At 46.8% G+C, this 25473-nt stretch overlaps 1 protein-coding gene across 1 annotated transcript in view; it reads right to left on the minus strand.

Annotated features, from left to right (window-relative positions):
• The window catches only part of LOC8025570 (ras-specific guanine nucleotide-releasing factor 2), a 110131-nt gene that overhangs the window by 50785 nt on the left and 33873 nt on the right, over nt 1–25473 (minus strand). Inside the window, exons 6-9 of the mRNA XM_042288938.1 lie at nt 21501–21506; nt 6218–6411; nt 3995–4105; nt 2192–2309 (exon numbers count right to left, since the gene is read on the minus strand). Of these exons, the coding sequence (XP_042144872.1) occupies nt 2192–2309; nt 3995–4105; nt 6218–6411; nt 21501–21506 (429 nt within the window). The remainder of the gene's footprint in view (nt 1–2191; nt 2310–3994; nt 4106–6217; nt 6412–21500; nt 21507–25473) is intronic.

The raw sequence follows: 25473 nt of genomic DNA on the forward strand, positions 1-25473 counted from the left end.
GCCATCGACCCGTCACGTGACCGTGCGCCCCGCCGGTCGCCGCGCCCTCCCGACACCACCTAGAAGTATCAAAGCCCGCGCGGTAGAATCGTGACGTCATCGCCGCGAGATCGAGCGAAGGCATATGATTGGACGCGAGCGCTGCGTCCAATGAACGCGTTGAAGGACGTTTGGCATCGGTCTCGGGTCCAATTGCCGAGCTGGCGCCATCCGATGATGATGACGTTCCGTGCGGGAAGACGAGGTTGCCGAATTTGTTTTAAACGCTCCGCGGCTCGGAGCGCGCGGAACGGAAGCTCGCGCTGCAGAACCCAGGAACATCCTGGGTTCCTTGCCCACCCGTGCCCGTTTCGATCTGGATGAGAATTGTAGCGCCGTGAGGTCGTGTATCACAATACTGCGTGGTGCACGTTAAAGACCCCCAGGCTAGCGGTGGTTCTGCACTGACTAAATTTATCATCTGCACCCGATAGACTAACTTCCGGCCGTCTACTTCGACTCAATTAATATATATAAACAAAATAATGTTCGCGAGTCGCTATTATTTTAAGTGGCGTTGGCCGATACAGTCTTGAAAACAAGTCCCCCCCCCCCCCCCCCCCCCCCCCCCCAAGATCACGTGACAGTAGCGTGACAGTGAATCGGCTTCGATGCTTCGGTGGCTCTTAGCGTCCACAGCGCTCCATCGCAAGATGGAACGGAGCGCGGTTCCGGGGATTAATTACTCGGCCGTTTCGAGCCCCGGGGCTCGATTTTCCCCGCACGCCGTCAATAGACTGGCCGCATTCTTCAATGCCGGAGTCGTTTTGCGGGGACGAAATGAAGTGCCTGGCTGCGTCTTCGCGACCGACCGGCTGTGGTGTGTGCGTCCCTCAATGCCGAGTTCGTGCAGCGGGTCTTTGGGGAGGCTGTCGGCTCAATCGGGTTATTTCGCATCGACGCGCTCGACCAAAGTAGTTATCTACGACCGTTTTCGTGCACGTCAAGGTTCCTTTGTAACCCTGTATGAAGGAAGGGGAAAGGGGGAGGGCGCGGGCGGTGAAGGGGGTGCGCCCGTGTGCATAATGTACAACGGCTCCTAGTCTTTGAGTCTTGCTCGTGTCGTAGCTTCGTCAATGACTAGACTGACGTCCTCTTTCATTTGATCTAACATCCGCGATCGAGAGCAGCTGCTAAGACTATTGAGTGCAGCCACCGAGGTGGACCGGCATCTTGAGATAGCGAATGAGAACCGGGTACGGTTTTTTTATTTCAAAGTATATACGTTCCGAGCACTGTGTACACCCAAACAAAAACAGGACGGCTTACTGAAATATTATTTTTTGAACAATGGCGAACATGACCGACGATTCTGAAAGTTGACGTTTCTTACTTTGCAATTTGTTCTTCGGTAGTTGTGTCGGCTGGTGTAAAAGTCTTATTAGCGGCGGAACGATAATAAAATGTCCAAGATCTACCAAAAACGGCACCTCTTATTAAAGCTGCAAGCGAGCTAGAGGTGCTCACGTTCTGTAGCTCTCAGCACCTGAAATGTTGTGCGCCCCGAGGTAATGCGGAAACGCCTTTAATTCTAAACTTTCCATAGTTTTTTTTTTAGTCTCGCAGGATAGTTGTACGAGCTACTCGTATCAAAATATTCAAATGCCAAACGATATTCAGTGCATAAGCATCCGCAAACAGCCCGTCTCAGGTGCGCGTATAAATAGGCTCGAAATCAACTTCGAGGGCCGTAATGTGTTTCACGTTGTATACCCGATGAAATGATAGACCACGACACCGAGTACTTGCAGCGTATCTGAATTAATGATTGTTTGTCCCGGGCGCATTATTTTATATACCGATTTGTTCGAGTAAATCGAGAAGGTTGTCGAAGCTAGTAAGAACAAATAAAACTACAATGAAGTTGTATACAGTGGACTACGGTCGAGCTTATCCCGAAACATAGCTCCTTCAGACTGCCACTCTAAATTGTTCAGGAGGTTCTCAAAATACATCGGTTTCTGGAGGCGCTGGCTTTAAAATGAAGTGGGACACAGGGACCGGGACATTGCCGACTGCTGCGATTGGTCAGTGGTGTGACTCTGACCAATCGCAGCAGGCGGCCATGTCCCTATGTCCCGGTCTTGCCTCGTCCCGCCGTCTAGCATAGATTCCCCATGGTGTCTCTATTTTTTGGATGCGGGGAGCTCACCTTGCCTGACGAACACCTGGTTGACGTCTAGGAGGATGTCGCAGCCTCCTATGATCATCCGTTCTATGGCCAAGTTCTTCCGGATGTTCTCCGTTTCGCTCACTTCGTCGTGCATTTGCTGCGGAGATGAAAATTGAACAAAGACGGCGGTGTTCATTTTGAACATGTCTGTGTACGTATAAGGTTAGACCACTACCACCTGAAAGACACGACCCGCGATCGTCTTTCTCTAACGCCATAACTATTGTCACTGAAAGCGGAAGAAACACGGGGCTTGACCTATTACGAGGTGCGATGAAAAAATTCCGTGTTTAACTTGTATTGTAAATAAAGAGGGCATCACTACGATGCGCGCGGGGCAGCAGTCGAGGGCAGGGACCTTCTTGTGCCATTTTGCCAGAGGACATTGTTTTGCGAACGTTTGGTGCTGTCCTACGATAGATTTGATTTTGTGACTACGTGCACGAACACAATGACATTTTCAGCGTAGACTGAACACCAGAGCGAGAGCGAACATGAATTCTTCGTCAAACTACAGAATATCTCTGGAAGACGAAAAGACGTCGGGGTAGGTCGCCCGACCTCTTTTCGTCTTGCAGTGACGTTCTGCCGTTCTTGAAGTGAGAGCTCCACCAAAACACTTCGCACGACTCACGGCCTTTTTCGCGTGCTGAATAATTTCAGAGGTTCTAGGTTGACCGAGTGTGACGAAGAACTTACGTTCGCTCTTGCGTTGGTTTACAGTGCATGCCGAAATCGCCGTTGTGCTCGTGCACATGATCACAAAAACAAGCTAATTGTTCACAGAACGACGTCCTTTGGCAAAGTAACACATGCAGGTCCCCTCCTGCGTCTGCTGTGCACACATCACCGTGCTTCCCTCCGTTTTGTTTACGATTTACAATTAGTCTCGGTACGTTTTGATTGAACCTCGTATGATCAACCTTTTTGCTTCGTGATTACTTCTTCGTAGTTCTTATTGAGTGATGCCACAATGTCATTGAGTGACGTTATTTTTAAGCTGTGAGTGAAGTGTGCCCAATATCCTTCAAAAAGGAGCCAATCAGAGCTCGGCGTTTTGACGTCACCGCAACCCGTGTGCGACAAGCAGACGAACTTGCGCTCGGCATAGTGGATCCACGTCGCGTCGCCTATCTTCCGTCCGCGTCGCCGCAAACGCAGACGGCGACGACAAGAACAAGCGCGTCTGTCACATTGCTGTCTGCACTCTCGTCGAGCTTGGCGTATTGGCCGGTTTGGGCGGGTGGGTCGGGGGATCCACTAACGGCGACGAAATGAACGGGTCTTGGCTTCTCGGGTGGCACTGGTAAGGCTTAGATACCTTGAAGGCGTCTTCGACTGATATGTTTAGCCTCATATTATCCCACCCATACATCAAACGTTGTTTCGAAGTGGCAAAAAAAAAAATGACGTCACATGAGCCAACGTGTCGCGCTGTCGAATGTCGCGATCCTGGCGGTTAACCGTAGCAGTCCCGGCAAAAAAAATAAAAAAATAATTAGAGTGGACGGGCGTGTCGCTTTTGTCGCGCGGCGTCCGAACTCCTGGCTGCTGAACCTTCCCTGCTCTGTCAAGCTGGAGAGCGACCTGCAGCAGAACAGGCGTCTGCCACCGCTGCTGTGATGCCGCCAGAATCGCGGCAGGCAACAGCGTCGGTCTTTTGTGACGTCACCGGGGAGAATTTGAGAGACCCCATTTGAGGAGGTGGTGAACAGACCACGGCCGGAGACGCGATCCATGCACCGCAGCTACACTGTCCGCTGTGCGCGCACGCGTACGTACGCGCGACAGTTCCTCGAGCTTGGTCCGTGCCATTTCCAGGCTTCTTCTCTCGACGTGGTTGTGCGGCGTGTGCGCCAGCAGCTCGTGCAGCGTGATGATATAGCGAGGCACCTGGAGAGAAAGCAAAAATAAAAATTAAAGTTCCTTAATGCATCGTATGCAGTGCTTAAAGCCCGTAACCTATCAAATGCAGTATCTAAGGGGCTATTGTTTTAATTTCTTTAATGGAATACACACAGTTTAGTGTAGTATGGGTCACGTGATATCAACAAGTGTATGCCGTAAAATCCCGGGAAATGCCCCACCCCCGAAAGATCGCCCACCCCTATTGTTGGCTTGATTTGCTATATTTTTTTTAAACACCGAAAGATAGCCCACGCCTGGTAGTAGTAGTATTAGGATCATTGATGGCCTCGGCGTAAATGCGGCTAGTCAGTTTTGGTGGGATATAAGCGAGCATTGCTGAATGGGAAGTACAGTCACCGTTGCTTCGTTGCCACAATTTTCGTCAATTTTCCCGCTACTTGTAGCGGAGAAACTAAATTGGTGTACGTCGCGTGACGTTTAGTCGCACGACATCAAGTTACTCGCTAAATTACTGCATCGGTAATGTGATGTCAGGTCAAGTGACACCAATTTACCCGCCAAATTTAGCGGAGAAAGTGAATGGGTGTATAAGTCACCTGAACAAAACACCAATTAACTTTGTCCGCTAAATTTAACTGGGAAACTGATTTGGTATATAGACCTCTTACGTCGGGTCACGTGACGTGAATGTTCCCGCTAAATTTAGCAGGGAAGCTGTACTGGTGTATATTTCACGTGATATGAATTGATGTCACGTGTTCTGTAGACCAGTTCAGTTTCTTCGCTGATTTTGGTGGGAAATGCACGAACAAACGGGCGAATGGACACAATTTAGGGATCGGGGAAAAGCGTTAGAAAGTGGTTTATGCTTTAAAACAAACAAAGAAACGTGTATTTCTCTCTCACTCGCGCAACCAATCAATTAAACGGTTATCTAATCCATCGCGCACTCAATACTGAGGGAATAGTGCCTTCGTTGAATTATTGTCGTTGAGGACAATTAATGTTACAGTATGCTCTCCTGCTGGGACCCGATAAAATGCTAAGTACAGTACAATTAACACAAACTTTGCCCTCCATATTATAACCAGGTGCTGTCCAGTCAGCGAGACCCGCCTTTATTGATTATACCTAAACTTATTTTTTTTTTCAGATGAACAAAAATATTATATTTCCGGTCCGACTATGTCCTATAAATGAAAAAAATTGACTGAGCCCAATGCAAAGACAGGGATTGACCCGATTCCTATGACAACACATGTCTAAGAAAACAAACACACAGGCATGGTCTCAAATATGCATAATGATTTAGACGTGCTCTATACAGAATTTAATCCTCGTTAGCTTATTTCGCACTATCCTTTGAACTTAAAGCGCCTCGAGGAGACGCTACGGCATACTAAATGTAATGTCTCATTCTATTTAAGTGGAGGAAATTTTAAAACTACTCATGGCATTATTTTTTTTATGCTCTCGTACACACGTTTCTATGGATGTCAAATTATTCGCATTGTTTATATCCCAATCATCTATAGGCTATTATTTTGGCTCGCATAAGGAATCCCAAATGCTATCACAGCTACGTTTTTTTCAAATAAAATGGACTCCTATGCTTTAGTTAACTGTGACTATGGCTGTATCCAAAAGTACCCAACAGTTAGGGGACAAGTTTGGCTGGAGTCGAGGACGATTTACACATTTGCGTTGAGTTCGACCCAGTGCGACTTCAACGGTTTTTAATCCTCTTAAGGCCGCACCGCGCTGCAGAAATGGCGGCTGTAGGCGGCTTAAAACCTCGTTGCGATAGCAATCCGTAAAAGGCTTAGAGTCGAAAACCGTTGCAGTCGAACTTGGTTGGACTCATGCAAGTGTGTGAACGAGCCTTCACGCTTTGTTTTTTTACAAACTTTTAAACAGGATCTATTCCAACGACCAAGGCAGAAGTTTCACCTAGTACCTTTTTTTTCAATGCAGTGATTGTTGCGTTACCTAGGGTACCGAAGGGTTTGAGGAAAAGTTTGGCTAAAGTCAGCCTCTAGCTTTCGACAAATCTTTGACCAGTTGTCATGCGAATGACCCAGGGCGAAAGTATTACGTCGTTTCAGTTTCGCAGCGCTCGTCGTGTCTGGCGTCTACCTGGTGCATAGGGTAGGTGAGGAATGTCTCGAGGGTCCTGCCCTGGAGGAGGGTCTTCTCCTCGAGACGCTGCAAAATGGCGGCGAACTTGTCCCGCTGCTTGCATTCGGCCAGCACCTGGAGGCTGTAGTGGTGGTTTCGGACGTACTCTTGGTAGATGGTGAGCATCGGAAGGAGCATGTCGAACAGATCTCCTGCGGGCCAACGTCGTTCAAGGGAGGGAGCCCACGTGTGGGAGGAGATAGGGAGAGGGGAAAGGGAAGAAAGAAAAAGAGACACACGCCAAAGATGCGTGCGCACACGCGGCTGACAAAGGCGGGAACGGTCGGTGTTCGAATATTCGACCCTCGAGCTTGCACCAAGGTTGATGAACAAAGCCGTTGTGCTGAATTTTTTTACTTTACCTACTGGATACCAGTCAACACCCGCACAAAATAACTAAAGCCTGTGGGCCTCCACTAAACGTTATCACAGTAGGTTGGTGCCAATTCAGCAATGGGCAATGTGCAAAACCTAGGCGCCCCTAGTGGCTGAGCTGCATTCTGGAAAACATTCGTAAACGAAGATTTTTGTTTCGGTTTGCTTCATCGAACCAATGCCAGCCGCAAGCGGACGTCGCGGACCTGTACCACGCCTCTCAACGCAGCGTGCCTTGCCGAGTCTTCGTCAATTGACCTACGTTTGCGCATGATGCACTAAGTGTACTTCTCTTCTCGTGACTTTATCTGGCGGTTACTGATTCATGGCGAAGGCAAGCCACGTCGCTTAAGCGAAACTTAACCTAATGCCGATCGGCGTACAGTGCTCTACGCAGCGACTTCTTGTGGGTGTTCGTCTTGGACTTCGACGTCCTTCGAGGAGGGCCAACACCAAGATTAGCATCGGTCCTCCACAGTGTCTTTATATGTCGTGCTTTATTCACCGTTCTTAAGCCATCTTCCTTCACTTTCATTGCCCCGATTCCTTTGGCCGCTAGCTGCCACCTTGTCTTCCTCTTTCCCGAACTTTGCGTGACTTTCCTTCACCTTGAATGAATTATCGTCTGATAAAGTGACGGGAAGTATACTTACTTCTCATCAGCTAGGAAGCTAGGAAGACTCGACGCGGTACGCTGCGTTGAGGGGCATGGTACAAATTCACGATGTTCGCTTGCGGCTGGCCGCGGTTCGATGGAGGAAACCAAAACTAAAATTTTCGTTGGCAGATGTTTCCCAGGATGAACCTGAGCCGCTAGGGGGGCTCCTAGGTTCTCGTCCACCAAGGGTCAAAACCCTCGACTGTAGCGCGCTGAGAGTCGAACAGACGACACCGAAAAAAATGCCGGACACTACGGGAGCGCCAGCCAAGTCAGCCTCAGCAGGACGGACCTCACGCCCTGAGCTCAGGTCAGCAAGGACTCGTTTCAAATTAGTGCCAGCTTTAAAATACAAAAAAAAAGTCTGCAAAGACGTTGGATGTTTTCAGTAGTAAACTTAAAGTGGTTATTTTTTTTTTTGTACACAGCCTTTGATAGCCCATTTCTCCTGGACAACATATCCGTAGTGCTTAATTTTTGCGTCACCTAAAAAAAAAGAGCTTGAGGGTTTGGATTGAACACGACTTCTGCGTCCGCTGACGCAGCTCCCGTGCCCAATCTATGACCTGCTTTCACCTTCCATAGGTGACCCTGAAATTTCAACATTACAAGTTTGTCATGTAGCAGACGTTGTCGTAGCCCTGTAACAGGCTTAGCACGTTTATGCCATCAACGTCTGCCACAAATCGGCAATTTATGGTGCAGGGCTTTTGGTACCCCGTTACGGTAACACACTAAAAGTCCTCCGCTATTCTCATCTGAGAAGTCAAGGGCTTTGTCTCTAAACTCGCGAATAGCGTTTTTCTTTTTAAGGTTTTCATTGACTACGAGGTGCGATCTATAAATTTCCAAGACTAGCTTTTTAGCGTAAAAAGTAAAAACAAGCATCATGATGATGAGCGCGCAAATGTCGTAAACCTTTACGTATGATTATGCAAAAGGGCGTCGCTCTGTGAACATTTGGAACTTGGCGACACGTGTTTTTCCTTCCCTACCTCTCTTCGTCTTCCAGTGATGTTTTCCCATTCTTGAAGCGCGAGTGCCACTCAAAACACCTCGCACACCGCACTGCTTCTTTTTTCTTTTTTGCCATAAGCCTGTCCTAATTTTTTGAAAGGTCTTTTCTTTTTTTCACATTTGCCGTGTTTGACGCAGATTTGATGTTCGTTCTCGCTTTAATTTTCCAGCATGTGCTGAAATTGCCATTATTCTCGCACACGGGTTCAGAAAAAACTCGTGTTGCGCACTGCAAATGTTCACAAAACGACGCCCTTCGACACATTGAGAAACTAAACTTCGCCTCATCCTAGCATGGACTAACTGCGAAGGCTGTGCAAGCACGAGCGGCTAGCCTTGATTGCCTTGACTGGAGCACTTGCTGCACAAAGGCTCGTGCAGCCACCGAGGATTCACCAAAGCAACTAGCTCGTGCTTTTAGCATGCGCGGCTAACAGTAGTCCATGCTAGACCTTTCCAAGAAAGAGTGTATGGCCGGTGCCATTTCCAGTGTTCGTGCGTATGGCGCGTGCTTTGCTCGTTTTCCGGAGCGACGCACACGCGCGTGCTGAGCTGTGGAGATCGCACGCTGAGCTGTAGATTTGTAAACACTGGAAAGGTCTATAGTCCCGGAAATTTAGATCGCAACTCGCGCATAAGTTTGAGATCTCTTCTAATGTCGATGGCGGTTACTCGCGTCTCATGAATGGAGAATTATATTTAAAATAAATACAAAATAAGCGCATACTTAAGCTTAAGACACCTAGGCTAGACGAAGCCCGTTGAGATAGAAGCTTGGGCTACTCGGAGATTCATTGTAAATACCAACAGCGCAAAAAAAAAAAAACTATGTGTTTTTTTTTTTTTGTTGGCCTATACCCCGTTTCACAGTAAGTTCGACCTCAACCGAAGTTACAACCTGATGGACTCAATCGAGCAGCTCTAAAAACTGCATCGTCACGGCGATCGTCTTCTTTGGGCATTTCCTATCACCGGCTCGATCAATCAAGTTACAAAAAATAAATAAAAATAAACCCAGGGCAGGACTGTATTGTTCTCGCCACCCATAAACGTTTTACCCGCCCCCCCCCCCCCCCAAAAAAAAAAAAAAAAAAAAAAGAAGCGCCGTGACAGTGCATTATTAGCTCCACTCCAATCACTTCAGCTGTTCGTAGCCTGGGCCACGGTCGAACGTAGAGGAGAGGTGAACGCAATGAATGTGGTACTTATTTTGGCGCCGTTGCTGCCTACATAGCGATAGAAAGTATTTCTAAATGTTAAGAAGCTAGGCGTGAGGTCCGTCCGCCGACGCTATTGAAGCGGACTAAAAGCGACACTGAAAAAGAGAGCTCTATTGGTGACGGGTCGAGGACCTAGAAGCACAGATGAAAGGCAAGCCCATAAAAGCTGTGCAGTGCATTCGGCAAGCATTTGGCAATCACGGCCATCGCAAGAGCTGCCCAAGCTTGGAAAAGAGGCGAAGCAGGCGACGTCATCACCCTGCCGGCAGACATGCAACATGACAGACAGCCCATATGCTGCGATTCGAGGCCAAGTACCGCAAACTCCACACCAAGGATCTGCAACAAATGTCTGTAAAGTCCGTACCGACCAGTCATAATTGGCGCGTCTGTAATCATTCCGAAGCTGCCGTCGTTCAGCCAGGTGAAGTCGTGCATCCCTACTGCGAACCCCCCCCCCCCCCCCCCCTCAAATGTCTGCATAACACGTTACAAGTAAGGCGTTGCGTGTCCTTACTTACTTTACTCGCTAACGACGTACCGACAGAGTTAACTTTTTGGACGAAAGAACGAGGAACGTATTTTCTTTCCAACCTATGCTCTCGTCCCTGCTCGCGCTTGTAATATGCACGTCAAGAAAACGCTGGATATAGCATAAAAAAATTACAGGAGGATACTTAAGGCTGCTTGCGTGTAGGAATGCTTTAGCATTCCTACACGCAAGCAGCCTTAAGTGTTCCGTGTAGGAATGCTAAAGCATTCCTACACGGAACGCATTCCTACAAGGAACGCGCCCAGCTGTTCGCGGTGCGGAGGAGGGCAGCGCGCCCGGCTCCTCCGCGGCGCGACATGGCTGAAAGCAGAGCGTAGAACACCTGAGGAACGGTAATTTCCCGCTCCCCCTCCGGGCCTCCGGCAACGCCTGACACGTGACCCTAGAGGGGGTAGAGAGGGACGGCCATGCGCGCGCCACCCCCTCCTTTTTATCGGCGCACGGACCGCAGCGCCATGGAGAGGGCTTCTCTGTGGGGTAGCGTTCCTTGGAACTATAACGCGTCGGAGACAATGCGAATTTATTCATTGTTTCGCTGCTACAGACATGGGAGAGAGGAATTGAGGTGCCGTTTTAACGGCTTCAAAAACTGATAACGCCGGTTCGCTCCATGGGGCCAGTTAATGCTTTCGCATTAAAAGATGTGCACAAGGTGTGTCAGTTTATTCACAGTTATCCCCGAAAGAGCTTGTTACACGGTGAGGCATTATTAACGGCAACAAACATTGGAACCGGCTACTCATTCATAAAAGAACAACAAATTCGAAGTAACGAATAAATAAGGGTTACTTTTAAGTTGATATAAAGCGTTCGTTTTGAATTGATGTATGGGGTAACGTACTATCGGGGAAAAATGAAATGCGAACAGAGGAGCGCGTGGCTCGCGGTACAGGCTGCGCCGCCTGGAAGTGAGCCTAGGGGCGAGGGTGCGTGGCCTACTCCGACGTGTTCACGCCCCTCCCTCTGCGCTCCTCAATCTTCAGCAGTGCGCCTCTTAGTGCGCTGAAAGCTATCACCGCTATCTTTGCTGGCTCAGCGTGTGCGGTGCAAAGAAGCTCGCCGCACTCGCTGAGCACGCAAAGATATTAGGGAGTTTTCGTAGACCGTTTTCGCCATTCCGCAACGCCCCTCCGCAACCCGCTACGATATCCGGAACTCTACAGTGAAGGCTATCGGCGCGCAGGCGCAGTAGCAACTTCTTCGTTGCGGAGGGCTTAGCGGAGGGGGAAACGCGGTCTACGAAAACTCCCTATTGGTGAGAGCTTTCAGCGCAGTGAGAGGCGCACTGCCGAAGCTGGGGGAGCGCCAATCGAGGGGCGTGAACACATCGAAGTAGGCCACGCACCCTCGCCCCTAGGCTCAATTCCAGGCGGCGCAGCCTGTACCGCGAGCCACGCGCTCCTCTGTTCGCATTTCATTTTTCCCCCATAGTACTTAGTTTTCAAGTGACTCTCGAGTAAAAGTATTTTTGGTTCTTTATTTCAGTAACGTGCACATATGTGAAAAGAAAAGAGTACATATACACGTACGACCCATATCTCATGATACCATGACATATTATAAGCATTTCTCTCGCCGAAGAGCGTAAATGTAAAATTTATACTTGGCCACGCCTTTTTATTATAGTTTACTTGTCAGATGGCACACTTATGGTGTAGTTTCCTTTCACTTCTTTTTGCTGATTTTCTGATTAGCGATATCTCACTTAAATCATTGTGGGGCACACCACTGATAATATATGTGGCTTGTATTATATGTCTCACACGTGCATATGAAAGGGAGGATGTTTTGAACCACTTAAAATCATAAAGTCCGTTGATAAAACCATTTAATATTAAGATTTTTTTTTATATGGGTCTTTTGCATGTTATTTTGGGTGTGTTCGTATGGGCGCATATGTGTTTGGTTCACTGACAGCCCTAAAAAAAAAAAAAAAAAACTTCGTGAAAAAGAAAAAAGTCTAGTTGGAGGTGAATTTTAGAGCAGTTTTATCCGATATGAATCTGAATATCACGTTCGTTTTCCCCGAAGATGTTACTAAGCGCGAGAAAAACAAGAAAAAAAAAAAGACCTCCTATCAGTCGTTACGTTATACCTAGATCTTTCGGCCACCGTGCACGTGTCGCTGGTGTGGGCAGCGTGCGCACGATACCTTTTGCTAACTTACCCAAGCATAAAAGGGGATGTTGGGAGCGCAGGTACACGCGCTGCACGTGGTCGCCTTCCCTATACGAAAGATATGAACTAAATAACCAAACCAGCGCTTTCGCGGAACGCACTTGCGAAGTGCCATTTGTTTTCGATTTTTGCTTTCAAACAGTTGGAGCTGAAGACGCCAGCACGCGCAGCGCGTGTACCTACGTTCCCGGCATTCTTTTTGACGTTTGCGTAATTTGGAAAAAATGTATATTGCGAGCTTGCAATTGCCATACTAAAACCAGTCATGACGTCTTTTTTTTTTTTTACCTTTTTTGAAAATAGGAAGAGTGCGCGTTCGTAGCTTTGATAGGCGCTGAAGATACGCGAGAACTTGGATTATAACGCCACGCTCCACAAAAAAAGGGGCTTCAGCGGTACTTATATATGTATATATATATATATATATATAATCTCGATGTTTACAATCCCGGAGGCCAACTGAGGACGCGATTTGAGTGTTTTTTCTTTAATACAGAGCCACTTCAGTTTCCTCTAAACGCGAAGTCATACAAGAGACACGGAGTTTCTTTGCAGATATGAAGACAGAAATATCCGCGAACACAACCCAGAAATGTCCGAAAAATGTTCTGTCTCAGTCACTGACTACAGACTTTGTTTTGTGCAATATGTATGAGCGCACCGAGCGTCTTACTATCGCTACGCGAACACCGAGACCATAGCGTTTGTCGATAACAGCGCCAAAGAACGAACCACGAAGTAAGACGCTTAAAGTGCTTCTCAAACATTTTTTTTTTAAATTGTCGGCGACTATAAACGCGTTATGATAATATCACAGGAAAAACACTTCGTAATCGACGGATTAATTCAAGTAAGTTGCCCGCGTGTAGCTCAATTTTTTTTTTTTTTTTGGCGGAGCATTTGTATTTTAGTGCGGCGGCGGCGACATCCGATTGAGTTCAACGAACGCCACACGCACTTTTGCCGAGAGTGCTATCTTCTGAGGTTGGCTTCGGCCTCCGACGAAATGCAGTCCACGAAAGACTGCGAAGGATCGAGCGGGTCGGGCGTGCAAGCTCTGCTCCCGTGGCGGCCGTTAACGGCTCCCCTCTCCATCACCGGCCGTCTGGATTATATCCTACGCATGCTGCTTCGCCTTCTTAAATGAAGGAAAAAAATGTATTACTCGCTAAGTTTGGGAATCTCACACTCCTTTCGTCTTTCTAAAGCATGGAAAGCTTTTTTTTTAAAGATCTTTTTGACCGGGACGCCGCCGTCACGACCGCTGACCAATCGCAGGAGACGGCTGTTGGATGTCCGTCATTTTTACGTTAAAAAACACACACACAAAAAACAAACAAACTTTGTGTGCTGAGTTCTCGTCACGAGCTCCTCAAGAATGGGTTTGTTTTTACAAATTTTCGGGTGACTCGGTACTACGTAGAAGTCGTGGGCAAGCCAGGCGAATCCGAGACGAGCCTATCGGTTGTCGTTGTCAACAATCCTACTCCATCATCATCGATCTTGAACGACGACGGGGACAGTCAAGCGGCCTTCACGCTGCTTTTGTTGCTTGTCTGACTCACCGTCGTACTATTGTCGACATTGTTGGGTAGGCGATATATTTACTCGAAGAATATTCGGGGTCCGATTTCGGTAACCGCGAGATTTAAGTTGCCTCTCGCGTAACAAGCGAAGACAGCGTTCGTAGACGCTTTGTCTGCTAACGCGAGCGAAGAACGCGGCTCGTCTGCTACGGGGCGTCATCCAAAAACAAATAAAAAAAGAAAGAAAAATCGCCGCGTGTTGTCTGCTAACACACAGGGAAGAAAATCGTTATCGTTTGCTACGATTCGAGCAGTTACGGTGAAGTGAGATCGGACCGGGACCGAAATTGTGATCGTCTGCTATTTCACGTTGGAAGCCATTGAAAACTCGCGCTTCGTTTACAAATATAAAGTTGTTCCGCTGCGTACACAAGCTGACATCGACCGGTGGGTGAAAGGCTAGTGAGGACAAACACGTCAGAGACAGCGGGGCTTTTCTCGCTGTTTCGGTGTCGGCGAGACGTTCTCACCAAATGTTTGCCCGCCTGTGAACTCGCTAACGGGTTAAACATCTGTCCTTAGTAGATCACCCGCAAGCTGTTGTGCCACGTGCAATCAACAGAACGTTCTCGCTGTCATCCTGACTGAAACTGGACCCCTTATGCCTCTACCTTCACGCAAAGCACTCTAGAGAGCCAACCGACGGACTCCACTGACTGTATGCTTAGGCCTAAATGTTTCGCCAGGTCGAAACGTATTTTCAACCCCGCCTTTCGCCGAAATACACCCCCTCCCCCTCCCCCCCTCCCTAAAGTGCTAGACTTGACACAAAGATGCCACGTATGAACTGAAGAACCAGCAGTGAAGCGTAAATAGGAAACTTGTTTGGGCAATTTACGCTCAGGGTTGTCACATGAAAACCAAATAACGATCAGTGAAGCCTAACCTTATTCGGCGAATTAGGGCTAAACTACTGAGGCTCTGGCCAGGGAAGGTTAAGGTGCGCTCTACCTTGGCTTCATCGTTTTTTTAAGGCTCTAAATTCAGAGAAAAAATGACCGCGTCTCCACGTGGTGAATGATGTTGATTGGGGCGAAGCTCTGGTGGTGCTGATGATACCGATTTTATTGTTCATAGGTAGTGCTGATGGTGCCGATATTTTTTTATTGCTCATAAGTAGTGCTGAGTTCCGGGTTGCGTTTAGACTTCATTATTACTGCTTTATGGTCGGTGAAATGCAGAGCCAGTGGTTCTTCTAGCGGAGCATCTTGGATCCGCTAGAAGCCGTGGGAACGCATCTCCACCGCTTAAGTCAACGGTCCATGTCAGAAAGAGAATGCGTGGTATGGAACGTGGTTATATACGCATTTGAGCATTTGACCGCAGCGCCCTCTCGTCTATAAACGTTGAGCCAATGCATGCAAAGTTTAAAGCGATTATATACGCATTTGACCGCAGCACCCTCTCCTGTATAGACGTTGAGCGGCTACATGCAACGTCTCATCCATGACAGATACCCCAGCTCCTGAGTTACTACCACATTTCAGCGCCCCCTACTCGTCCCGCAGTCGTGGCCGAGTGGTTAAGGCGATGGAATAGAGATCCATTGGGGTCTCCCCGCACAGGTTCGAATCCTGTCGACTACGGAAACATTTTTTCTTTTTATGTGAGCACGGACGCCGGCCGGCCGGACGGACGGACGGACGGACAAGGCTAGACCCTAAGGAGCTTCGCCCCTAAAAACACAATGTGGCCCAAGACTGCGCTGTCTTGGACATGACTGGGCAACATATCTAGCGCACAAAACAACACATAACGATCTTTCTTCATTTTTTTGGCTTGGAAAGCCCAACATTGCTGTACCGAGATTTAAGCGGCGAGAGTTTAGTTTGCCCTGAAATGGCGTCCGGTGCTTCCGCTGTCAAGGGACATTGGGACCAGTGCAGTGCGTCTGTTAGCCTTAGGCCTTTAAAGTGCAACACGCAGTGATTACACGAAGTACAACGCCAGTGAATATCATATTTTGCTCATTACGAAATATGATATCTAGAGGGGTAAACCAACGACAGCTAGGTGATAGTGTTTTTCAGGTTACGGCGAAAGTCCGGAACTACGGCTTTGTTACCTAGGAGCAGATGTCGAGGGAGCGCAAACAATATTTCCTTAATACACAGCAAGGTGTCGGTGCTTCTTTTCACCGGACTAGAGCACCATTATTCGATATTCTTCATTTTTTATTTTTATTATTTTTACTATTCATTTTTAATATCTTATCGTGCAGGAAACACTGTATTTAAGGTGAGATCGTTTAAAGTGATTTATAACTCATTAAACTGTCGTTTATGGGAGTGAAGGTTTTGATCGAATTCCCCGATATATTGAATGGACAAACTCAATAGTTGTACAGGTCACGTGGCGTCAGGTCATATAACATCAATCGACGTCACATAATTTAAACACCTATTCAATTTCCCCGCTACATTTAGCGGGAAACGCATGGACCGACAAATGGATGGATGGACGGACGGAGGAAAATTTCGGGTTGGAGGTAGCCTTGAGAAGCATTTCGTGCTTTAAAGCGGCGATGGCTTGTTCGCGCTGACGGTGTCTTGGGGTGTTGAACTACAATGAGTGCGGTAATAAACGCGAAATTAATGCCCCTACTGGCCAGATGTGAGCACAGGCTCGTTCTATAGCCTACAAAATATCAAACGAGTAATTGGTTGTGTGTTGTGACACAAGTTATACAGAAAAGGATGTTGTGGTGAAGTCCAGGTGTTGTGGTGAAGTCAGAACGCTGAGCACCAAATGGCTCTGATTGAAGGATAGTGGGTAGACCTCAATGCATTTTCATTAAGGTATACCCACTATCCATGAATCAAAGCCAATCAGGGCTTGGCGTCATTTTGACGTCAACTCCTGCGCAACAAGCAGACGACTTGGTCTCCGCATAAGCCCCGCCCACATAGACAAGGGCGGATGTGCCAGAGGCCCCCTCTTTTAATAACCTACAGCTCAGTGACAGGTGCCCGACACAACAAATCTGACAGTTTCATATAAAATAAATATATAAATTATGATTTACGAGCAATCGTAATTAGCATGGCAGAAAAAAAAAAAGCCTAAATTGGCAAAAGCTTAACAATCCTCAGGGCCCACAAGGTGGGCCCTGAGGATGTGACCCAGGGCACCATACTTGGTGCAAGACTACTTCGACGTTTCTACGCTGTTTTTTTTTTCTTTTTTTCTGACACGCTACATATTTACCAAAGTGCAAGATGATGATGATGATGAGCAGCAGAGAAGCCTCAATCGGGCACTTGTTTAACAATTTAGGGCCAAAGTTGCCACCTGAGAACCGTACAACCAGAAGAAAAAAGCCTAACCTCTGAAACTTTCTGGGCGATTTAGTCCCAAAGATACCCAGTACCGCGCAACTACCCGCAGTGAAGCCGAACTTCGGCAACTTGTTTGGCGAATGAGAGCACTCAGACTCGAGGCCAAATGAGGTCTCGTTTTAAGTATAAAAATAATATAGTCACACACGAGACATGCATCTTATATCTATTTTAAAAGCAACAACAGCTGTGTAGAGTTTCATGGGACATTAAAGTGCTCGTCTAAAGTTTGAGAATAATATAATAGTACACAACAGATATAACTTATATAATTTTAACGATAATAACATCTGTGTAGAGTTTGATATGACATTAAGGTGCTTCTTTAAAATATGAGCATAATATTGTCATACACGAAAGGTCTAGCTTATATATCTTTTAATGATAATAACAACTGTGTAGAGTTTCGTATAATATTAAATTGCTTGTCATAGGTATTAAATAATATACAATGTACAAGACAGTTGCAACTTTGTATGTACCTTGTAGTCCTTGTATCCAAAGTGCTATTATTGGGTTACACAAACTACACAATTGCCGAGCGGCATCGAGTCGTCGCCGTGGCTAGTGATAACGCTTGGTGCGAAGTTTCCAGCCATGGGGTTCTTTTTTCTCCAATGGCGCACATGCGCGTGCGTTTACGTGCATGCGCGTGCATGAGCATGCTCACATGCGTGCGTGCTTCAAACGGAGCAAGTATGCAGGTGCAAGCTTTCTGCGTGCTGGGGGACAGCGTGCACCGGAGCCACTAGCGATGAAACACTTTTTGTTGCATTTTTTGTTAACTCCATGATTGAGTCACCAAGATGGCGGTCAGGCGCTTTGAGGGCTGACCAACATGGCCGCCACGTGTTTGGCTTCGTGATGCTTGATTTCTAGTGGCTCTAGTGCAAGCGAGAATGTACAGTCCAGCGAAGGCAATGCTACTACTCGCTAAAGAGCTCCTCCGCGCAAGCGGCCAGTAAAGGCAAGATAATGAAAATTACTTCGAATCACTGTCTTTGGGTACCTCGGAAAGGTCGCCTGCCCACGTGGGATTTTGTTCTCCTACTACTATTTATAGCGGGTTGGTACGTAATGCAGATGTGATTTGTTCACTTCCATCAAAGCTCCGTTTCATATTGCCCTCGTGATTGAATTACCTGAAATACGAACGACGCCGAACGCTTCCTTATCAACTGGACTGCAACGAGTTAGCTTTGCATACATTACTTGAAAGGCTAGATACATAACCCGCTAAAGGTAGGTATCTGGCGCTGTTAACGTCGACGCGTCGTTTGGTGTGACCCATCGCATCTATTTTGAAGCATAACGACTTCAGGCTAAGAGCTTAAACATTTCAGCAACACATTTGACTTATAGATAATTAAATGGCTGAAAACGTATGACTTGGTGCTGAGCTGTGATTTGAAGTGATTAGTGAGCGAACGCAAAGGGCTAGTTGATTGTGACTTGCTTGTTACTGCTTGAGTTGCTTGTTAACCCAATGATCGAATGCCGGACTTCGGTGTCCGGCATTCACCCGCGAAGTACTGCGCGAAGATTGGACGACACTCTTGTCCGCTCCACCCACTGATCCTTCCAATCAGAGGTCGACTTCCTCTGACGTCTCCGCCTACTTTGATTTCCTCCTTTCCCTCAGCTTGTCTTCGTGTAGCCCAGGTAACGAGTTGTCCGACATGTTGGACGGAAGCTCAAAGACGTGAAATGGCATATATTTTCTCTTACCGCTTACGAATGGGCCCGCGCCTGCCGTCGTGTGGCCCCACATAAACTTTGAACATCGGTGTGAAAAAATAAAATGATAAGCCCTTCTACATGACCGCTCGAATGCGTCGTTACTAAATATTGCACATGCTGCATATGTTGATACCGGCAGGTTTGGAAAAGTAAAGGGATATCTTCGTCTTCAAAACCTAAAAATAATAAAATCTCCCCCTCCCCCCCCCCTTAAAAAAAGAAAACGAAAGAAAAGCAAACGGTTTTAATATACGATAATGGCTTTCTTAAGCAGATTTTATTCTTCTTCGCCTTGCTTGTTTTTTTCCTTAGGCCTGGAGTATATCATCTCACGTGTAATAACCGTCGGATTGTTAAGGCATTTTTTGTTGCTCGTGACTGAAATTCGCTCGTCTAGGCCTGCGCGTGAGTTTGCTCTGTGCACGCGCTGACGAAGCCTGGATGGGGATCCCCGAATATTTCTTTGTTGAAAAATCTCGTTCGAGGTGCAACCGAATGCTGGAAGTACAGGAGTTTTAGCCCTGTTAACAAACCTCAGTAAGGAAGCCGGCCAGACGACCCTTCCAAGTATTTCAGCGCGTCCCCGGCACGCCATAGCAAATAAATGCACGCTTTATATAAAAAAAAAAGTGAAGCAGGAAGTTTGTAATTACCGAAGTGACAACTCGAATTAACTTATAAGCACACAGATATGAGGCCTTGCATGCGAAGAGGCGACTCTTATATCGTTCAACGTTTTGTAAAAAAAGAAAAAAAACGGGAATTTTTTGCGAGTTTAGTATTGATTCGTCTGTATGGGGCTGCGACGTCAAAGCTAATGTATTGTCGCGCCCGAAACGATGACTTTTCGTGAAAAGCGGGAATTCTCGTTTTCCCGAAGCTGTGTGTTTTGTTGTTATATAACAACGTAATTCTAAATTTTTTTTTTTTCTTGCAACGTGTATTGTTTGACAACTGCTTGCATTGTTTCCGGTGTTGAATACGCGGGACGTCTCGCGCGTGCGCGTTTATTGGACTGTTTACGATCCCTCAGAGGACGACAACGATTGGGAGGAGCCTCGGTTGCCCCGCCTACAGGTTGTGCTTCCTACGTTAGATGACGCCTCGACTTCTCATAATCATCGAGCGTGCACGCGTATCCAAAGCATGACGGAGGGCCGGACTTCAGAAAGAAACGCCCTGATGTTCTCTTCCTGGCAGTGATTGCAGCTCATTTTGTACAAACCAGAATTCCGCGTCCGGACAGAGATGAACTAGATTTTTGGTCGGCTTAGGTCAGGAGTCCTAGGCTAAATATTTTTTTTCCTCTTTTCGGTGGTTACATTTTTAGATGTCGACTTTGCCTCCCGTGCCCCTGCTTACAAATTCGACCGATGTTCGGTTCATTAAAACACTCGAAGTCAGAGCTTTTCGTTTTCTGAGACTTTACTCTAAAAAAAAAAAAGCACGTGCGTCTACTTTCCCGCACAACACTCGGAGAGCCAATCAGCGCAATTTCGCGGAGGCAGTTCAGCGAATGACGATGCTGAAACATACGTTTAGGCCAAAAAACGCAGTCTCAGTTTTGACATTAAGCAATACAAGCGTGACGTTTTGCATTGCTTAATGTCACAACTAAGACTCCGTTTTTTGGTCTAAACATATGTTTCGGCATCGTCATTCGCTCAGCTGCCTCCGTAAGTTGCGCTGATTGGCTGGCCGAGTGTTGGGCGGGAAAGTAAACTCACACGCTTTTTTTTTAGAGTGAATTCTAGAAGCTGGGGTAGCTTTATCTTGTTAGGAAAGGATCGTGTAAAAATGATCGGGTGTTTCATCGCTATGATAAAGCTGAGCTGCGCAACATTGGAACGTAGAATTTTGCTTAATGTCTATTATTGCGAAGTAATGATATGTGCCTTAACAATCTCTTTCACTGGCAAAAATTATGTTTTCTTCTTCAATTTAACGACGCAACCTGGATTGCTTTGTAACTGTGCAGTAATTCAATGCCCTGCTAAATTTAGCGGGAAACGTTAGACATTAGTGCGACACTTTTTTGGTGCACATTTTTAATGAACTTTTGTTCCTTAAAACATTCTGAGTAGAACTTGCGGATAATCTTTTCTTGTTCAAATATGGTCGTTTAAAAATAGCGTGGGGCAGGCACACCGACTTTCCTTCCCACATGTTGCGAATTCGCTGCCCGACGACGCTGTTAACCGGGAAAGCTAACTTGCCCCTTAACAGGCTGGCTGTCTATACAAGGCAATAGAGTCACGAAGAGACAGAGGTATCCCGTAGTCGTGCAGCATTTTGTTCTCACCACGACTGTGCTGCTGGACGGAAAAATACACGAACCTGCCTCCTTACAGGGTGAACTTTGCTTGCTTACAGAACACCTGCGCCGTGCGGCAAAGCGAACCTGCCTACTTGCAGGTTTGGGAGTCTGCTTGGCACAACACCGACGCGAAGCGGGGAAGCTAGCTTGACTATCTGCAGGGGTGGGTGACTGTGAAGCAGCTAGTGGGGAGATGCGGTTTAGCCACAGGAAGCTCGACACCGAAACACACGAAGGCATGAAAAATGCTGCTCCTTACCTGTACCTTCAAGAAATTGGGGGCGGAGCGGGGAAAAGGGAAGGACTGGATGTTTATGCATAAACAACACGCATGCAATGCATAAAAACCGCGCACTCGTCACGCGTAAAATAACGGAGAGGTGACCGCATAAAACTGGACACTGGTTACTCTTAAAGTAACGTATAGGTGGCGCATAAAAGTCCTCGCTTGACACGCGTAAAAGGACGGATAGGTGACGCATAAGACTGAACTCCTTACGCGTACAATAATGAATAGGTGGCGCATAAAACTGCGCTCTCGTCACGCATAAAATAACAAATAGATGACGCGTAGAATTACGCACTCATCACGCGTAAAATAACAAATAGGTGACGCTTACAACTAAGAGACCAGAATAGGCGTGAAAATAAAAGTTTAACGTGACTGAGTGTAAAGTGACAGTGGCACCGAAAGCTACGCTTAAAAGTAACACACGTTTGCTAACTGAGCTTATACGTCAATTAAGGATGGAGCTACTTTTTGACGTCTTGCTTTTGCTTAAAAAAACAGATTTTTAAGTTAAAAAAAAAATGGTGTTGCCAGATGCAAGTTTTATCCCTCGAAACTGCGGGCATTTGTAGTTGTTTTTGCTGGGTGAGATGTTTATACTGCAAGGCTGGTACTTTTAGCACAATATTCATCCTTACGCAAGAGTCAGGTACCAAGATAGCTTATTTGATATTCATTTTTTACTTAGATTGTTCTTTTGCTTAGCTTGCCGTTGTTTTGCTTAGATTGTCGTTCTTAAGCGCCAGACTTGTCGCATGTGTGCCTCGTTTTCGTCCTTTCCTTGTTTGTGCTATTTAGTTTCGTTTTGGTAAGAAGACAAGTGTTTAGATTGACAATGAATCTCGCGCCTTGTTCAAAATATTTTGCCTGTTATTTTTTGTATAATTTTTTTACCACACTTACTGTCCAAAGTGAGGCTTTTTTAGCAGTTCTGGGTACGAAAAGTTTTGTGCGAAACGTTCTAATTCAGATGTCATGATTCTAGATATTAAAAAAAAGACGCAAAAACGTAAGTTGGCGATAAACGAGTAACCACGATGTGCTTTCTGTTGTAATAACTGGAATAACCTTATAAATTTTGGAATTGACGTGTCATCTATCAAATAAAAAAATAATACTACAATTACGAACTCGAAAAAGCACCGTGTCAATGTAATATAAAGAAACTAAAAGGAATGCCTGAGTTCGCGTGACCTCTCACCGTGCGAGAAAACGGCATTTTCGTAAGAAGCTTGCATATATGTTTAAGCCAGAAGCATTATTTTGCTAAGCCAACTTGCATTAGAGAATAATTTTAATTATACGTAAAGCAACGTCGTTTGCCCATAATGCTGCTACTGTCTTTTTAGAGCGTGGTCCTGCCTAGGAATGGACCAAGCCTTTCCCGGGTATTCGCCACCAACGAAGAATTTTTTCACGGTGTTGTATAACAACAACAACAACAACAACATATGAGACGATGCGCAAATCTATGCACCAGCCTGCGTTTAGAAAACACCTCAGCCGATTTTTGCCACTGCAAGGGACGCCCAATCAGCAAGCACGACGATCTGGCAACACTGTGGACTGCCGAATCCCCCCGAGAAAGAAAAAAAAAAGAAGGAGCGCTCAGGCACCAATACAAGACGCATCCAACTTTCGCAAGATGGTAAATAGAGGTGGGAGAAGAGAGGGGCGGGGTGGGGGGGGGGGGGGGGGGGGGGGCGGGGGCGAGACGTGCTAAAGAAACACCGCGTCAGGGATGCCAAGTTTCCCGAAGCATTCATTGATCGCGTGGCACGCGACATTCCCCTTTGCAGGTCGAGACACAAGAACGCCAGCCACCACCGATGTCTGATTGAATTTGCAGGTTGTTCCCGCCGGCTGGGCAAACAGAAAAGAACCTCGCTTTAGAATGCCGACGTCCCCAGTATGCTTCTAACGCGAGTGCTCAGAGCGGCAGCGAAGCCGCCAAGTGTCTCTTTTTTCTGTTTTCGCGCGCTTTACTTGGCTCGCTTTACTTGGCGCGCTTTATTTGGCGCGCTTTATTTCGCACACTTTTTTTCTCTCTCGCGTGGCTTTCACTCTTTATTTTCTCAGATTTTATTGTTTGTTTTGTTTTCAATCTTCTGGCAGCTTACTTAAGTCTCATTTCTATATTTGTAGTAAGCTTTCTAATTTTTCTTTTCTTTCTAAATGAAAGGGATATGTTTGAAGGGCCTTCGCGAACCGTTCGAGGGCTTTAGAGAGTGCCGAGCTAAAGGATGTGAAAAAACGAGCTTTCTTAAGACAGGACCACGTGGCGCAAACGAAGTAAGTGCACATCGCGAGAAATAATGAAAAGAAAGAAAGAGGAGATGCCACTGGGGAGCATGGTTAAGTGCGTTTGCTACTAAACAAAGATTGGAAGCAAGCACACCATCAAATAAAGAATCCTAAGAATCCTAAAATAACGTTCGTTGTTTTAATTTTTTTGCGATTTTAACACGACGCGTGTAAGAAGCAACGGAACGACACGTCGGGGGGAAAATGCCGTTATTATTTTTTGGTACCGACGCGGGGTGTTGACACGGAGCCCGAAGAGAAAGAGCTGATGCGAAGAACGGGCGGGGGATTTGGAAAGCGTCAATACCGTTCTTTTGGACTCGGTGTTGTTCGTCTGGTAACATTATTTCGATATCTGTAAGGTGCTTTGTCTAGCATCCCTCGCCGAAAAAAGGGGCGGCGCGTCACATAGCATTGCCTTGGGTATGGAGAGGAGTCAAGTAAACAAATGAAAGAAAACCGAATGGAATAAGAAATGGAGTCAAGAAAGAAGAGAGACCAAGATATAAACGACACGATGCACTTGCTGTTTGAGTCTCGTTTCCTTCGAGTACATTTCCATTTCGCATTTTAGGAGGAATGAGTAAAAAAGTGTGAAGTGCTCGCGTTTTAGATGCTTAAAAAAGGAGTGAAAGAAAGAGAGGGAAAGAGAGAGAGAGAGAGAGACGCCAACTGCTTTGTTATCGGTACCTAGGTAAGTGGTTTTGAACACCGGAACCCCTGGAATTACGGAAGCCTTGGGATACCGGAAACCCCTGGATACCGGTACCACCGGATAGAGCAATCGCTAGGATTCCGGAACCGTTGGGATATCGATACCTCTGTGATATCGTAACCTCCGGGATACCGTAACCGCTAGGATGCCCGAACCTTTGAGACACCGGAACCTGCGGGATACCGTGTCTTCCAGCATACCGGAACTTCTGGGATACCGGAACCTCTAGAATACTGGAACCCTTGTGACACCTTTGGGGTACCGGAACTTTTGGGACACTGGAACTTATGAAATACCGGTTCCCCAGGGGTTTCAAATTTCCTGGGATACCGGAACCGTTTGGATACCGGGACGTTTGAGTTACTAGATCCTTTTGGGGTACTGGAATCCCTAGGATACCTGCTCCTCTAAAACACCGGAACCCATCCGAAGCCGGAACCCGATAATGACCGAAACCTCTGAATTACCGGAACCTCTGGGATTCCAATACCTTTGGAATGTTGGCACCTTTGGGATGCCGGAACCTTTGAGATACCGAAATTTCTAGGATACTGCGACGTATTGTATACCGAAACTTCTGGTATACCGGAACATCTAAGATACCAGAACCTCTAGAAGACAAGGACCCCTGTGATACAACCTCTAGGATACCGGAACTTTTGGGATACCGGATCCCCAGGGATTTCAAATTTCGTGGGATACCGAAACCGATAGGATACCGGCTCCTCTGAGACACCGGAACCTCTGGCATAGCGATACCCTTGAAATGTCGGAACCACCTTTGGGATGCCGGAACCGCTGAGATACTGGAACCCCGTGACTCGTTTAGATGTAAGAAATACATCCTTTGAAGTTCAGGACATGTCAGGCCATTCCTGACTGGCTGAGAAATAGCTAAGCGTCTCTGCATGCATGTGCATTTCG

The sequence above is a fragment of the Ixodes scapularis genome, unplaced genomic scaffold (assembly GCF_016920785.2).
Source record: "Ixodes scapularis isolate PalLabHiFi unplaced genomic scaffold, ASM1692078v2 PGA_scaffold11__112_contigs__length_91849675, whole genome shotgun sequence".
NCBI classification, from domain to species: Eukaryota; Metazoa; Arthropoda; class Arachnida; order Ixodida; family Ixodidae; genus Ixodes; species Ixodes scapularis.